Raw genomic sequence first — 17227 nt, forward strand, 5'->3', positions numbered from 1 at the left:
AAAGTGAAATGTGATTGACGGCCCACCACTGAAGTGCACATCAATTCCCACACAAATGTTAAATGAGAGCAAAACTATATGCATCATACACTTGCAAAGCAAGCCGTACCGAATTTAGGGGCGTTCCTAAAGGGGGCAAGGTTGGGCAGTGCCCGTCCAGGGACACGCTACCCAAAGAAATGTGGATGTAGTAATGATGGCAGTCTGGGTAGTGGGTATGCTATCTCATTCATATTGTGTATTTCAACAGACACTAGTGCAGACTCTCATTCCCCCTACAGCACACAGTGTGTGTGTGTCAGTCCCCATGGAGCAGCCCCTCCCTTCATATTCCTTTGTCGTAGTAATGGGAAATTGGGAATTCTGTGTCTTTTAGGAGAAGCGGCTCTTTCAGCTCGGATTACTAAACACGGCTAGCTCTTTCTGCTCCCAAGAGGGTCTTTAGTTTTCGTTTCTTAAATGCACATAATACCAATTATTATGTAACATCATGCACAAAATTTTAAACATAAAAAAGAGGGAAAACATAACAATGAAAGAAACAAAAAAGTATAAAAAAAAATGACAACAAAAAGCAGGGAATAAATAAAATAAGGGAAAAAAGTGAGAAAAATGAAGTAAAAAGTTAGGAGGAAGTAAACCAAAAAAGAACAAATAAAAAGGGAAAATAGAGAACATAACAAGAAAAAAAGCAAGTGAATAGAAAACGCTAGGAAATAAAAAAAAAGAAAAATGGGAAGAAAAAGTGGGTGTCCCTATGATCAGTATATTTCCAACAATAACATAATAATATGCATACAATGTATTGATATTATTAAAATATTTAATATTCTATTCAATTTGTATAGCGTTTATTTTTACACAATCCAGTTTTTAACTTTTAACATATTTAAACTTATTAAACCATTTCCTACCAAGCAACTTTAAAGTAAAGTAACTGTATCCCTGTTTGACACAATAAAATGTCAATTAAAAATAGTGAATTCAGCACAACAACAAATAAACTAAGAAATACAAGAATAAACTATATACAAAGCTAATTGTTATACACATTCCTAAAAAAAACACCGGAAACATTCATTAAAAATTGTACCTAAAAAATACCCTAAAATGTAACCTTTTAAATACTCGACAAATGTAAACAACAAAAACATGGACAAATGCATATTGACCAATCACAAGTGAAAAAAGTGTCTGGAATGGAGCCAGCTTTCTACTTTTTTAAATCATGAAGCTGTTTCTGGATATGTTGTTGGTTATGATTAACGTGCATAAATGCTGTGCAAAGATTTTTTTGGGGGTAGCAACCCCCCATTCATTTGATTACCCCCCCCCCTTCCCAGAGACTCATGTCTGGTGATGCCACTGACCAAATTCAACCGTAACTACAACCATAATAAACCCCACCAAAACCTGCTTCATCACACATGAATGTTTGTGCTAACTCGCTCTTTTTTCTCTTTGTTTCTGGCTGTCAGTTTCTGTCTTCCTTGGTGTCTCTCATCCCCCTACTTCTCTCGCCTTTCTGAACCCACAACCTCTACATTGTAGCCAAATGAACATTAGCATATAAATAGCCACCACATGCAATGAATGGCCATCACTGTGTAGTGCATTTATATTTCAGTTCATTAGATTGAATGAGTATTTAAATTTAGTCCTTACTAACTTTTTGAGGGACAATTTAAGAAAAGGGTAGCAATTGTACAGTTAAAACTTTTTCTTGTTTTCACGATCAGCTTGGAATCATTCTTGTTTAAAAGTTTCGATTATGAGGAGGATATATTTCTACAATATGTATACCCGAATTTTCCAAGCTATATAGTGCTCCCTTGGCAAACCCCAAATTGGCCAGAAATTTGCAAGTGCGCCTCATTGGAATGGTGAAATTCTTATATAGAGTGCACCGGATTATAAGCCACACCAAGTACATTTTTAGAATAAGAAACATTTTGTACATTTACAAGCCGCACCTGACTATAAGTTGCATCTGCCCACATTCAAACATGAGATATTTACAAAGAAAGATGGTACACAGAAAAAGTTTTAATAGTATACGGTACCTTAACCCCTCAACGTTCCGTTGGGTTGCCGGACATTTGATAAACAAATACATGTCTGTACAATGTCACCAGTCCCTCAAATTTGTCATGCCACATATCATTGGAAAGTTAAAACCTTATGATTCAAGATATTATGACCACTTCAAAATATACTCATCAGAGAATCATCACGAAAAACAAGATACCCGAAAACTATAAAGCCGGCGTAAGTCAACATTATGTGTTCTGGCCATCTTCAACTTCTTTGAATTTCTGCAAAAATGGCTTTGTTACATCAAGGCCAATCCATAGAATGCAACGGTATAAATATATATTCCAAAACACACAAAAATGGAACAGATTAATAGAAATTATCCTGAAATATTACTGCTTCGTTGGACGTTGAGTTCTTTCAATTGGCCATATTATTTCTGTTTACTAATAAAGACTCGTAAATCTATTCCCATTATGGTAGTAAATCCCCCCCTTTCTATTGACATCTCTTCCATAATATGAATCTGTTCATGGTAGTTTTATTCTCGCACGAAGCGCAAAGTTATTTTACATACATCTTCCTCGACACATATATTCCACCTGTCTTACTCATTACCTTTACTGCTTGGGCGCCCCTGGCAATGCATAAATTAGTCGCATCATTGCTTATGCCACAAGGTTGGAAGCTTGGGAAAAAAGTTGCGGCCTGTTGTCCGAATTTTACGGTACTCAACCACTGGGACACGCCTATTCCTCATCAATCTAATTATTTCCATAAGATGTAATTAATATTGTTCATTGACTATTTTCCTTTTCGAAAATGGCTCAACAGTGCTGGGTCATTGTGATTTTTCTAATAAAATTATTTTCTGAGTATAGAGCTGCAACAATGAATCAATTAAATCGATTTAAATTGATGATTTAAAGCCTTGGCAACTAATTAGTTTGTTGAGTCGCTGTGTCGCCATATTCATGCGTCACTCAGCCCATTGCGGAGCCAGTGATGTCACACGCACCGCGAGTCAGCGAGCATAACATGTAAACTAAGGCGCTATTTTAAAGGCTATGGTAGATTTAAATAAGGAAACATGACAGACACAGAGAAAACAGTTTGACCAAAGTCAGTAAAAGTGGGACCTGTTAAAGTCAATCATTATTAAGACTATTTCGTGGCCATATTTACCCAAATAAAATACATATATATAGTTAAAATCGAATCATACCAAGAGCAGATTTCCTCACGTCCTTCATGTGAAGTTTGTTACAAGGGAAAGAGACCCCGCCCACAACGTGGGCGTAATTTATTATACTTCAGGGAGAAAGTTCACATGAGCATTTCACAATAAAAGAATATAAGATTGATAAACGTACAAGAGATGCAATTAGACTGATTGAAATGTTACTTCATGTGTGTGTGATTCATTGTTGCAGCTCTATACTCAGAAACATTGTTTTTATATTTAGTAATATAAAAACAAGCTAATTACCTTGAGACAGAAATTCAAGAGATTTACGTTGAAAACCTGACAGACCACACTTCACAAAACCAAAAAGTGCGTCACTTGCAAGCTTTGCAAAAGTGATATGGCACGGGAGCACCAAGATGGTGAGGCGGCAATAAAAACCAAAACATGGAGTTACCAACGAGGATGAAGATGGCTCCGTAGCAGGGTAAGCCATTACATTATTTGTTCTTATTATTTTGTTATTTGCTTTTTTAAGTGTGAAAACGTAACCTTTGTCTCTGGTAGCAAGCTGATTTTAGTGTTAGCTGACTGTGCATGTGTGTGTGATATACTTTTTAACTTCAGTTAAATCATCTTATTAGTGTTTAATTGTGCTTTATAAAAAAAAACACTTTTACACAATGGTAGTGATATTGAGCACAAAGTTTAAATTTTGTAGCAAAGTCTGAGTGATAAAGTGAGAAACGTTACGTTAGCCTATGATCGCTAGGTTAATGCAAGCGATTGCTTGTTAGCTTATTAATGACTGCTTTTTTTTAGTTCACTTAAATGAATGAATTAAGTTTATTTGGGCACTGCACAAATAGAAACGGTGACAACCACTTATTAACAAAAGGGAACAACAAATTATTTGCACGAAACGCACACAAAAATTTTGCTGAAAAATACAATATTAACATTAATATGTGCCCAAAGGGAGTAGGCTGTAGCCGAGACTTTTTAGTGCCAACCCTTATTCGATTATGATCTTAGGCAGTGTTTAATTGTGTTTTATATATAAGCTCAACTTTCAAACAATGGTGTTAATGAGTTTTATTAAGCATTAAGTTTTACTTTACTGGCAAGGTCTGAGTGATTATTGTGTCCTTGTAAATTTTGCTTTAATGATACTCATACCATACGTTCTTATTTCATTGGATAACGGCAAACAACGACTGCTAAAATGTAGGTTTTAGCAGTCGCAATATCCGCCCTACAACGGCATTAGCTTTAAAAGAACTATTACCTACGGTAACTGCAGCCTTCCCTTCGTACACGGGATCTGTTGACTCACTTACAAACAACTTTAATACTGCTTTGGTTAATGTTCTTGATTCGGTGGTGCCCCTAAGGCATAAATTTCGACCTAAGAAGCATACACCTTGGTTTACTGAAGAAACCGGGTCACTCAAACAAGGTTGCAGGAAACTTGAACGAAAACGGCGCACTACAAAGCTGTTGGTCTTCCGACTGGCCTGGTGTGACAATTTGCTGAAATATAAAGTAGCCCTTGCCTCAGCTAAAGCATCGTTTTTCTCTAAGATTATCGTTATACGTAAGAATAATCCAAAATTTTTGTTTGACACAATGGCGAAACTTACCACACAACAACTTAACCCAAATAGTTCTACTTATTATGCTAATGACTGGAATTTTTTAATTAAAAGATTCAACTCATCAGGAATGGAATTTTAAATGAACGCTCTGTAACCCCATCCTACCTCAAGGATGTGGAGGTGTAGGCAAGGACCATGTCGGCGGTTGTTCAGAATCATTCTCCAGTTTCAATGATTTGTCCCTTGATAGTCTAACACAGATGGTCAGTAGGGCCAAACAAACTACATGCCTGCTTGATCCGTTTCCAGCTTCACTGGTGAAACATCTGTTTGGGTTCTTAGGACCATCAGTTTTAAATATTATTAATATATCGCTATCCTCGGGTATTGTTCCTGTAGCCTTCAACTCTGCCATCATTAAACCCACGCTTAAGCGACCTAACCTTGACCCAGAAAGCTTATGTAATTATAGGCCAGTGTCAAATCTGCCATTTTTTGCAAAATTACTTGAAAAGGTCGTTGCACAGCAGCTAAATGTCTTCATGTCAGAAAATAACCTCTTTGGGTTGTTAGTGCAACTGTCAAGTCAGTTTTTAGGACAAATCACTCTACTGAGACAGCCCAGGCTAAAGAAACCAATTAGCTCCTTTTAGCAACAGATTCCGGTGCCTCATCAATGTTAGTGCTGCTGGATCTCAGTGCTGCTTTTGATACTGTCGACCACAACATATTACTTGTTCATCTGGAATGCATCGGTATCTCAGGAACTGTACTCTCGTGGTTTAGGTCCTACCTGTCAGACAGGATGGAATGTGTTAAATATGGCAATCTGACCTCTAAACACTCTAATGTCCCCTGTCGTGTTCCACAGGGCTCTGTACTCGGCCCCCTTCTTTTTAGTGTTTATATGCTTCCGCTTGGTGACATTATCCGCAAGTATAATATTAGTTTCCATTGCTATGCAGATGACATTCAACTGTATGTGGCACTGGAAACAACTGGACACTTAAGTTGTAAAAATCTGGAGGCTTGCCTTACTGACATTCAAAGATGGGTGCCACTTAATTTTTTGCACCTTAACCCAGAAAAAACTGAAATGTAGACTATTGGTCCAGCTCATTGTCGTGAGTTGTTTTCAAACACTGCCCTGAACCTAGACAAATCTAATATCACCTATAGTGACTCGGTCAAAAATCTAAGTTTTATATTTGATCCTAATCTGTCGTTTCAGTCACACGTGAAAAATATTACTAGAATAGCTTTCTACCACCTCCGTAATATTGCGAAGATTCGTTCGAAGCTGTCCCAATCAGATGCAGCGGTTTTAATTCATGCGTTTATTACTTCTCCTCTTGATTACTGTAATGTATTGCTTTCTGGGCTCCCGATGTCTAGCTTTAAAAGTTTGCAGCTGGTTTAGAATGCGGAAGCTAGACTATTGACTAAGACAAAAAAGTTGGAGCATATTACTCCTGTATTGGCCAACTTGCAATGGCTCCCAGTCCACTTAAGATGTGACTTTAAGGTTCTCTTATTAACATTCAAATGTTTGCATGGACTTGCACCCTCTTATCTCTCTGATTTAATTTCCCCGAAGTCTGCGCACGGAGTCTGCGCTCGGAAAATGCCGGTCTACTTGTGACTCCGAGAGCCAAAAAGTCTGCAGGCTTGAGAGAGTTCTCCATCCGGGCCCTGGTGCTATGGAATGCCCTGCCTCCGGAGATAAGATCTGCAACCTTAATGGAAATTTTTAAATCAAGACTTAAGACACACTTCTATTCCAAAGCGTATGATTGATGCCCACCTCATTTTTTGTATTGTCCTGTCTTTTTCCGACTGCCTGCCTGGTGGTGATACGAAGGAGAAGGACGATCTGAGCTGAGTCAGCGGACCAGTGTCTGACCTGAAGCATGTCAACGCCAGCTGGCAGAGATGGGAGGCTGCGTTGTGGCCGTCATAGACTTTCTCGACTAGTTCACAGGCTGGGGGCGTCGTTGCTGTCATGCACTTTCTGGACAAATTTTCAACATGTTACCTAGTGTTTACTATGTTTGTGTACTGTAATGCTAAATGTAATTCACCCTGGTCATCCTGAAAGGGGGATTACCACTTGTGAGGTCCCTTCTCAAGGTTTCTCTTTTTCCTCACGCTGAGGTTTTGAGTTGTTCCTTGCCCGCATGTTGGTTTAAGATCAGGTAATTGTATAGTTGTAAACCTGTGCAGTCCTTTGAGACATTTTTGTGATTGAGGGCTATATAAATGTGACTTGACTTGACAGATGTATAGCATACATTTCTATGTTTTTGTTTATATTACACTGAGTTTTTTTATTGTTTGTTTTGTCCCCAAAATTTCAATATTTGAATAAAGAAGAAAATATATGTGTTTTTTTTTTATCCGGTCGGAAAAAAAATCAAATCAGTCGGTTATTAAGATAATGGTTAGTTGCAGCCCTAGAAACATATAAAAAACATTTGTAGTTGTTATTTTAGAACACCCAGTTTGATATGCATTTCTATGTGCTAATTAACAACAAAAAGTAGCTCTCAGCTTGAAAAACGTTGGAGAGCCCTAATCTTGATCTACTTATCTGGTTTAGGCCCATCTCTGGTATTATTTTAAGGGAAGTTTGTCAAACTTACATAGAGAACATGTGTTGTATCCAAATAGCTTATAATACTATAATTACCATGTTTTGGAAAAAAAAAATATTGACTTTTTAGTTTAATTTTCTTTTTGCCCTCTGGAAATCTAGATTTTAAACCAATACTAAGCTATTTAGGTGAAAAATAAAGGAAAGAAAATGCACTGTATGTTGCATGTATGCTTTCTGTTGATGCATCTAATTCAATGTTTCTTACATTTTCCTCTTCCAAAAAGGAGGGTTCATCAGTTGAAGACGACGACAACGACAGTGATTTTATTGAAGTACCAGAAAAAGGTGGTATATTTCTTATTTTCTATCTGTTTTTCCAACCCATATTTTCAATCTCTGGTTACACTTTTAAAAACATTTTTGTTTTAGTTAATACCAAATAATTTCAATGGAATCCTGAATTTCTACATCCGGCAATATGAACTTTTTGCTACAAAAAAGAATAAACTCTTGAGTTCAAGCGGTCTTTAAACTTGAACTCAGAGGTAAAAGGACGTTGTGTACATTTTTGTGCCACCTAGTAGTAAAAAAAAAAACTTAATTTATAATCTTAATAAAGTAATCTTTTACACATAATTTGGTTTTATTTGTTAAATTATCAAGTTTTTTCAGTGTCAAGAACATGTAGCAACAATTTAATATCAACTAGAAAATATTCTATTTTAGAATTTTTTTTGTTGTTCAGGAAACGAATAATCACTAGATGTGGGTTTATGGACTAACAGAAGTCCTTTTTGTCATCCTATATCCTATTAATATCTGCTGTTCTTGATTTGGGCGGAAAAGAAGAACTATATACTTCACTGATCCATTTAGTTTTAAAACCCACATGAGAATATTTTTTTTCAATGTGTCTTTTTGTAAAAACTTTGTAGTATCAAAGTTAAACTATTTTAGATGGAATAGAATCCATTTTAATAAGGTTAACATTCTAATCGACCATTGTACGGTTCTCCCAAAATTAAAAATATCCTGAGCTAACATAAAAAAGGAACATTTTATTGCCTGGTATCCATATAAATAAAATCAGAAGTAAAATTCCGACATAACATGTCAATTTCGACAACTCGCCCAGGCTGAAGACAACACATTGGCACTAACATAACACACATAGAGTAAATAATCCCAAATATACTTAAAAGCTCTCCCTTTGAGATAGAGTGAAAAGCTAAGTCATCTGAGAGCTACTCCTTGAAGAGCCGCTCCTCATCCGCATCAAGAAGAGGAAGTTGAGGTGGCCCGAGCATCTGCTATCGATGCCTCATATCCATTAAATCAATAAATTCTTCTGTTAGGAGCACGACCTGAGGTCCTCACTTAACATTCAATCTTGTTTGGCCACGTTGACAAGAGCTATACTGTCGCGTTTAAGCTATTAATGTTGTCACAGTGATCCGAGGCATACCTCTTTGCTCTTTCAAATCACTTTTTAGCTAAAACGTTCTGCATTTCTAAAATACAAATTTCTATGCATTGCTTTCAGACTCTTCTGATGGTAGATGGGACCTAAAAAAATACTGTTGATAAAGTGTGGCACACATCAGACCGTATTGTATCCCCCTTAGTTCGCAGCGATGCTATTGCGGCTAACACAGGGCCGCAGGGGTTCAACTTTGTCAGATATTGGTTGAAATTTGGGATCAGAGGAGAACTGCATTAAGTTTGCTGGTCTTTTTAATTTGGCGTCTACTCAGTTTCATAAACTCTCCAATACCACCACACCTTGAGGCAGAAATTTGATTGGCTACGCGAAGTGATATTTAACTTTCTCAGCCATTTCCATGCCCTATTCACAAACTTGCTGTTTTTCTACCAGGTTTTAGTCGTACTTGCACTCAGACCTCACTACCGGGTGTTGCTAAACCCTGTGTTGCTGGATCATCTACTCTTCAACAATTTTCGCCATCCTACTACAGAAGAGTTAAGAGGCTCAGAGAAGCAGAGCGGGATCCAACTTGTGCTGCTGCATCTTTCCACGTTCTTCAAAAGGGCTTTTCACTGACGGCCTCATCCAGGTTAACAAAATTTTGACCTAGATATAATCGATATAATCCATCGATTTATTTCATAATTTACTAGATGCATGTGAATAGAATAATCTACCTAAGAGCTTCAGTGCTCATTAGGCATGTAAATCTGTGACCTTCTGACGAAATTTGCTATTTTGAAATAAGAAAATGGTGAACCTATGTTAATTGTGGCGATCCAAGAAAACGTTTTTGGAGGGGGTTATCGTGAGATTTTTCAGAGTTAATCAGGTTTTTGAGGCGGTGCGTTTGAATTAAAGTCAGTTCAGTTCGTACATGTGGGAGTAATTGCCTGTTGGGCTGTGTCAAGTCAAGTCACATTTATTTATATAGCCCTTAATCACAAAAATGTCTCAAAGGACTGCACAGGATTACAATTACAAAATTACACAATTACCAGATCTTAAACCAGCATGCGGGCAAGGAACAACTCAAAAACCTCAGTGTGAGGAAAAAAGAGAAACCTTGAGAAAGGACCTCACATGTGGTAATCCCCCTTCCAGGATTGACCAGGGTGAATTACAATTAGCATTACAGTACACATAAGAGTAAACATTAGGTAAGATGTTGAAGATGTCCGAAAAGAGCATGACACCAACGACGCCCCTGGTCTCTAAACTGTGCAACTGTTACTTTAAAAGCAAGGATCACCGCCTGTGGATAAAGTGAAGGATGAATCACACCTAAATTCTCCCGTTTCTAGCCATTAAGTTGGAAGAATGGTCAACTTCAACCCATATGTCATGATCAGAGGTGGGTAGAGTAGCCAAAAATTGTACTCAAGTAAAAGTGCTGTAACATCATAATATTAATACTCAAATAGAAGTAAAAGTTGTCGTCCAAATACTTACTTGAGTAAAAGTAAAAAATAGTGAAAAAATTACTCAAGAATTGAGTAACTGAAGCATCGTCGTATTTATTGATGTCATGATTACCGATGTGAATCCCCTGTGCCCGCTCATTTGGCGGATTGTGGGCGCAGCCCTTACTCTTTGTTGCAATAAAACTTGTGGTAAACGTTACACAATTGGGTCCTGATTCGGTTCTGGTCCTGACAATTGAGTTTTTTAAAACAACCAATCAGATCATCAAATTATCAAAGTCCATCCAATCGACAAAAAAATGCATGCCATAATATAAAGAAGATTAAAATAATCAACGTCAATTCAAGTGCTTTAATAAACAATATAATAGAAATACTATAAATCAAATAAATAGATTAAGAACTTGTAGCTCCAAGTCGCCCATTTAAAGCCCCAATACTTAACAGGCTCTGCAAGCTGAACAACAAGCTAGCCTATGAACTCGAACAAAGGAGACATTGCATAAAAATGGTGCTATGCGAAACACCAGCTGTGAATAAATTACGAATACGTTTTTCACCAGCTGTGTTTCGCATAGCACGCTTATTAAGGGGAACATGCTTTTGATGTGAGGGGTGCTCCTCCTATTCTGTGTTTTCATAGTCTGTTTTGCTAAGCGACATTTTCGATCTGTTTCATGGTCATGTGTCGAGGCTGCTACGTTTGATTAGTTAAACATGGTAGTCTGGCGAAGTTCTGTGTCAAAATAAATCTGCTTTAGTGGAGACAGACAGACGCGTACTTACGTGAAGGGGATTCATTAAGGAATTAAGTAACGACTTCAATGTTGCCTAATGTAGCGGAGTAAGAGTACAGTTTTTTTCTTCACAAATTTACTCAAGTAAAAGTAGTGGGATTTAAAAATACTCCTAGAAGTAGAAAATTTCCCAAAACTTACTCAAGTAAATGTTACTACCTACTTTTGGTCATGATGGATAGATTAGATGGTAAATGAACTCAAAGGATGCTAATTGATATGATCAATGATTGCAGTTTATAAAATCCCTATATCAAGAGGTGTTCTTAAAATATTTATTGATTTATTCTATGAGTTTCTATTCTCGTCTCACGAGGCGTAGTTCATTTTTGTTTGTTTTTTTACCCCATGACTATTGGTGCCCATGTAGTATTTGAAGATGTCTCGCTATCCCTCTTGGCGCTAACAAAAACACTGTCTCCTTTTGATGCTACTCTCTACCATAGCAATGACCAATGGCAGATGGTATGTCATCGAATAGCTCGCGAGGGGAAAGTCTATCTATCTATCTATCTATCTACCATGGTCATATCCCTCAAGAGGGGTGACCGACAGCAAGACAAACACATACAATAACAAAGAAAATAAAAGGGAAAAAAATAAATACCAAAAAACACACACAAACATTTTTGGACCATGGCCAACCCAATTGCCCAAACACCCAAACAAGTTAGACACCTAGGCACCTAAGTTGGTCATGCTTTTGTCCCTCCAGATGAGATGGGACACCAGAAAGAGGCCATGTCACTCGGGTCAGGGTGACACAACACACTCTTTTGTTCAACAGCAGGGCCCGACAGCTTTCACTGGTTTACCCCTGCTGCATCATATGGGTGCCCAGCCCATCCTTAAGAACGCGTCCAGAATCCCACTATCCTTTCACAACACCTCTCCACTTCTTCCTATCACCAACAAGAGCTCTAGCTTCCATTATGAGGGGAAAGTAATTGATCATATCGATAAATAGCTATGTATCCGTATTCTGAAACCACCCTTAGTTATTCACCAAAATATTAATCCAATACAATTCTATTGTTAACGCTCTATACCAGGGTTCACCAACCTTTTTGAAGCTGAGAGCCTTTTTTTCTTACTGATAAGCACAAAGGGTTTCCAATTTGATATGCAATTCCAAAAGAACAACTTATGTTATTACTATCTTGTTACTGTTTTTGCCAGGTTGTAATTATTAGAAGTTAGGTCAACCACTAAAACATCATGCCAGATAGAAATTAAATTTACTAGAAAACCGCAATGACCATTGTAGGAGATCATGACCGCAGCCCTGGACCAAGGAACTTGTGAACTGGACAAATACAATACATTGGTGCGTTGTTTTTTTTTTTTGAGAATAAAAGGTTGATAATGTTTTTTAAAGTTAAATAAATACAACTGAATTTGCTTTTGAAATGTGTCACCATATAAATATTGTTGATCCATTTATCAAATATGAACCTTTTTCTTTTACAGAGCAGTTTTTTTGTCCCAGAGGTGTACATGTTAATGTCATGCTGTGATGTCCATGAATTGAAATTTTCTTGTGATATTTTTATCATGATTGTATGAAATCATATATGCTCTTTCAGTGGCTCTTCTGAACCAAGTTCCCCTAATTCCAACATAGACCAAACAACTTTGAAAGCTCCGGTAGTTCCATTTGGTTTGGATTTGTACTACTGGGGCCAGGAGCAGCCCAACACCGGCAAGATCACAAAGTAATATACCTGGAACTTGTACAAAAAAATACAGGTTCTTCGAAATGGCTAGCATATTGGTATAAAGTTTATTATTGTGAATAATGTGATGATAAACCTTGGACTTTCCCATATTGTGATTTCATTGCAAACAACTGAAGTTGTTTTATCCTTTTGCTGATTTAAAATTACTTTGCCAAAAAGGCTTTTTGAATCTCCTGACCTGGTTCAATACTCAAAACCGCCTTCATGGGTATAACATTGACACTCTTGAGCAGAGGGTAAGACACAGAATAACATTCCTGTGAGATAGAGCTGTTCAAAGTGTTGTACCAAGGCACTTCAGTTGGAAGAATGAGGGAAGAAAAAGTGTCAGAAAATGCTGCAAAACCATAAGAGATGACGAGGGATTTTGAGCGATGAAGCGCTGATTCTAGACATCAGGGGATTGGACTGAGTCGGGAATATAATTTTCCAGAGACACACTGCACAAACATGTGGAGTAAATGGGCTGCATTCCCAATCTTAAGCCACTTTTAAACTAGAAACGGCAGAGGAGTCCGGGCAACTGGACTGTTGCTCAGTGGTCCAAAGTACTTTTTTTGGCATGGAAGCTGATTTTGCACGTCATTCAAAAAGCAAGGTGCCAGAGTCTGTAGGGATACTAGGGAGGACATGCCCAAAAGCCTAATGTCAAGTAGCTACATTCATGGAGTGCCATGTCAGCTGCTGTTGAATATCCACTATTTTAAAAAGGGCAGTGTCAATGCATCAAGCTATCAAGATATTTTGGAGCACTTAATGCTTCCATTTGCTGAAAATATTTAAGGGGATGAAGATGACATTTTCAGCTCAACCTGGCACCTGCTCACAGTGCCAAAACCCCTGGTAACTTGTTTATATAATTGGTATGTCAACTCCCCTGACCCGAACCCCATAGAGAATCAATGGGATGTTTTAGGAGGAATTTGAATCACAGGATCCAACGCTATGGATTATTTTATGGTGTTATCAAATCATCCAGGGCCTCCATAATATCTTAGCAGTGCACAGGCATATAGCTTTCGTCCACACCACATTGGAGCAGTCAATTCTGCAACCAACTATTGAATGCATAACTGGAAATCCTTATTTGAAGGTTTCCTTTTTTAGTATACAAAACACTTTTCTCTTTAGGGGTCAAGATTTCTAGGTTTTTCGCTTCCTTTGTTGCCCAAATCTTCAAAATTAAAATAATGAAAGGCATGAACCGCTTCAGTTGTGTGTAACGGATCAAAAAAATATGAACCTCTAACATTGATCACTATAATTACAGAAAATAATACAGATATTTAGAATGATCTGGATGTCTGAACGGCCATATTTTTGTGTCTACATAAAAATGTCCTTTTTTCCCCACAGATCAGCCTGCCAACATCAATTCTGGGCTATGGCTGATATGGAAAAAGAGGTGGAAAACAAAGATCTGAAAGCTGAGGGCCAATGTAGATACATCTCTTTCCCCGGACAGTTCATTCCTGTCAGCCATTATTGTAATGCACCATTGGGCAATGGGACGATGTGTAAAAGACAGGATCGATTGAAGGTGAACTATACATATCAATGTCTAAATTAATCTAATAATGGCTATTCATGGAACAATACCTAGTGAGGGATACCGAATCAAGGGACAGTTGCGACCAGCTGCCGCAACAAACCTAACCCCACCCACCCAGCAGCATTCTGGCCAGGAGGTCTACAGGCAATTCATATGACTTCGTGCTTGTTTATGCATGTACTGTCAACTGTGGGACCTCATATATACAGTTGGTACCCTACAAACCATGTCAACTCCAATTAAGCTGCAGAAACCTCAAAGATGATCAGTGGATGCAAAGTTGATGTAACTCTGAGGGCTCAATTTTGATTTATTTTACTTGCACTTATCCGGAGTCAAGTCAAGCTTGCAGCAGCTTCAGCAGGAAAGCCCACTTCCTTTCCCCTGCCACTTCGTCATTGCTCATCTGACAGGATCCAGAAGCGTTCCCAGGCTGGCATAGAAACTTTGTCTCTCCAGGTTGTCCTGGTTGGTACCTGTGTCCTTTTGCTGGTGGTACAAGCCCAGAACACCTCCCAATCCTTGCCAAATGCCCAAGCCACCTAAACCGGCTGCTCAGAATGCAGAGAAGTAGCAGTTCTGCACTGATACTCCCCGAATTACCCTATCTCTATGGCAGAGCCCAGACACCCTTCAAAGAAAAGTAATTTAAGCCGATTGTATCCAGGATCTTGTTATTTCGGCCAAGAATCACAGTTCGTGAAAAAAGGTGTTGGCAGGAACATATTAACCTGTAAACAGAGAGCTTTTCCTTTCGGTTCAACTCTTTCTTCACCTCATTGGACCGGTATAGGCTTCATTTGACAGCTCACGCTAGGCTGATCTGTCTGTGCCACTTCACACTAGGCTGCAAATTGTTGCAATGAGGATTGGCTCGAAGAAGCCTACAAAACCACATTATGAGCAAAAATCAGAGGTGCAATGCTGTGGTTCCCAAACTGGTCCCCTTTCACGCCAATGTTATACCTAGGAATTCTGTCCATAAAGGTTATGAACAGAATCTTTGGCATTTGACAGTTTTTGCAGAGTCCAACTGCCAGTGGAAATGAATCCAACTTGCTGCTAGCTATAAGACCAAACTCAGCCCCTGGTCATACAGAGGGTGAACACTCTAGATAAGAGTGTCTGGTAACCCATATTCTTGAGGCACCCCTCACTGGGTTCACTGAAAGAAACAGTTGAATGCCTTTTCCCAGTCCCAAAAGCACATGTAGACTTGTTGGGCAAACTCCTATGCACCCTCGAGGACCCTGCAGAGGGTATAGAGCTGGTCAACTGTTCCACAACCCGCACGAAAACCACACTGCTCCTCCTGAATCTGAGATTCAACTTTTCGACTGACCCTTTTCTCTAGTACCCCCGAATAGATCTTACCAGGGAGGCTGAGAATTATGATCACCCATTAGAATATAATAGAAGAATATAATTTACTTTTATTGTCATCATTTGTAACCACGCACACAGAACGAAATGTCGATACACCTGACCCGTACAGTTACAGTAACTGTATCGAGCCGATGCAGCCGCAGCCAAACAGGGAGCTGCCAATTTAGACCTTTAGTCCCCTTAGCGCATTCTTCGGTCCCAATTTTGAGAAAGAGGGGACCAAAGAATGTGTTCTCCCCATTGTGTCAATCCAGAGATACTACCCCCTATTCCACGTAATGCTGCAGAGGTGTGTCAAACTTTACACGGCCACAACATCCAGCTTCATTTAAGGCCCAGGGGTGGCGGGTAGGAGGTTTTTAAACCACCTCAGTACTCCGTGGAAGATGTATCGGTGAAATTGAGGAGGTATTTTATGTATTCTGCCCACTGTTTTAGGGAGTCCTGCTATACTCCACTATACACAATATCAATGACGCATCACTTTCCCCCCAAAGACTCTGGATGGTGGACCAGAATTACCTCAAAGCCATCTAGAAGTCGCCTTCCATTGCCTTGCCAAATGTGTCCCATGCCTGAATTTTTGCGTCGGTGACCACCAAAGCGACATTCCGCTTTACTAACTGATACCTGCTAGCTGCCTTATTTAGCTTGATAGCATCCCTTACTGCCAGTGTCCACCAAGGGTCCGGGGTTTCCCACCACAGCATGCACCGACTTACAGCCACAGTTTCAATCAGCCGCCTAGACAAAGGACAATGGACGGAACATGGTCCATTAAAACTCAATGTACCCTGCCTCCTTGGGACATGGGGATAGAAAATCTTTCTTACAGGAAAGTTCTGCTAGGCGTTCATAACACACCCTCGCAACAGGCTTGGGTCTGTCAGGTCAGACCGGCATTTACCCCACAATGGGACACAACTCACCACAAGGTGGAGATCAATCAATTGCTCCGGCCCTCTCTTCATCCATGTATCCACAATATGTGACCACAAGTCTAACTACCACAAAGACAATCATCGAACTTTGTCCTAGTGTGTAAGTGACAAATGCACGTATAGACAACATAGTATTTGAACATGGTGTTAGTGAGAACAAGCCGTGACAAGCAAAGAAGTCAAACATCACTCAGGTATGGATAAGAGGGGCCGATAGTCCCCCAGGTGGAGCGCTTTCCAGCACATCCTCCATGGACTCTAAAATAGATGGGTACTCTAACCAGGTGTTTTCTGTGTAAGCACAAACATTCATTGTGGGCCTTTGCACTGTTTAAATGGAAGATAGGTCAGCCAATGTGCGATTGCAGAAATGAAAATGTTGAATATACGTTTTTCTTGCATTATTCTGATAGTGAATGTAAATTGGTCTAAAACTTTCATTGCATCATCAGTTACGCTGTGCCAATTAGAGACCAAAAGGTGACAGT

General features: G+C 38.9%; 1 protein-coding gene across 9 annotated transcripts in view; it reads left to right on the plus strand.

Annotated features, from left to right (window-relative positions):
- Positions 1-17227, plus strand: part of uvssa (UV-stimulated scaffold protein A) — a 104657-nt gene that overhangs the window by 78769 nt on the left and 8661 nt on the right. For 8 of the 9 annotated variants that reach the window (XM_088344084.1, XM_088344082.1, XM_088344081.1 and 5 more), the window contains 4 exons: positions 7699-7759; positions 9291-9489; positions 12708-12836; positions 14217-14400. In XM_088344084.1, coding sequence (XP_088200210.1) covers positions 7699-7759; positions 9291-9489; positions 12708-12836; positions 14217-14400 — 573 coding nt within the window. The remainder of the gene's footprint in view (positions 1-7698; positions 7760-9290; positions 9490-12707; positions 12837-14216; positions 14401-17227) is intronic. The other variant, XM_088344085.1, reaches the window with a different exon arrangement.

This window comes from Urocampus carinirostris, chromosome 9, assembly GCF_059441175.1.
Source record: "Urocampus carinirostris isolate Australia breed hairy pipefish chromosome 9, RoL_Ucar_1.0, whole genome shotgun sequence".
Lineage (NCBI taxonomy): Eukaryota > Metazoa > Chordata > Actinopteri > Syngnathiformes > Syngnathidae > Urocampus > Urocampus carinirostris.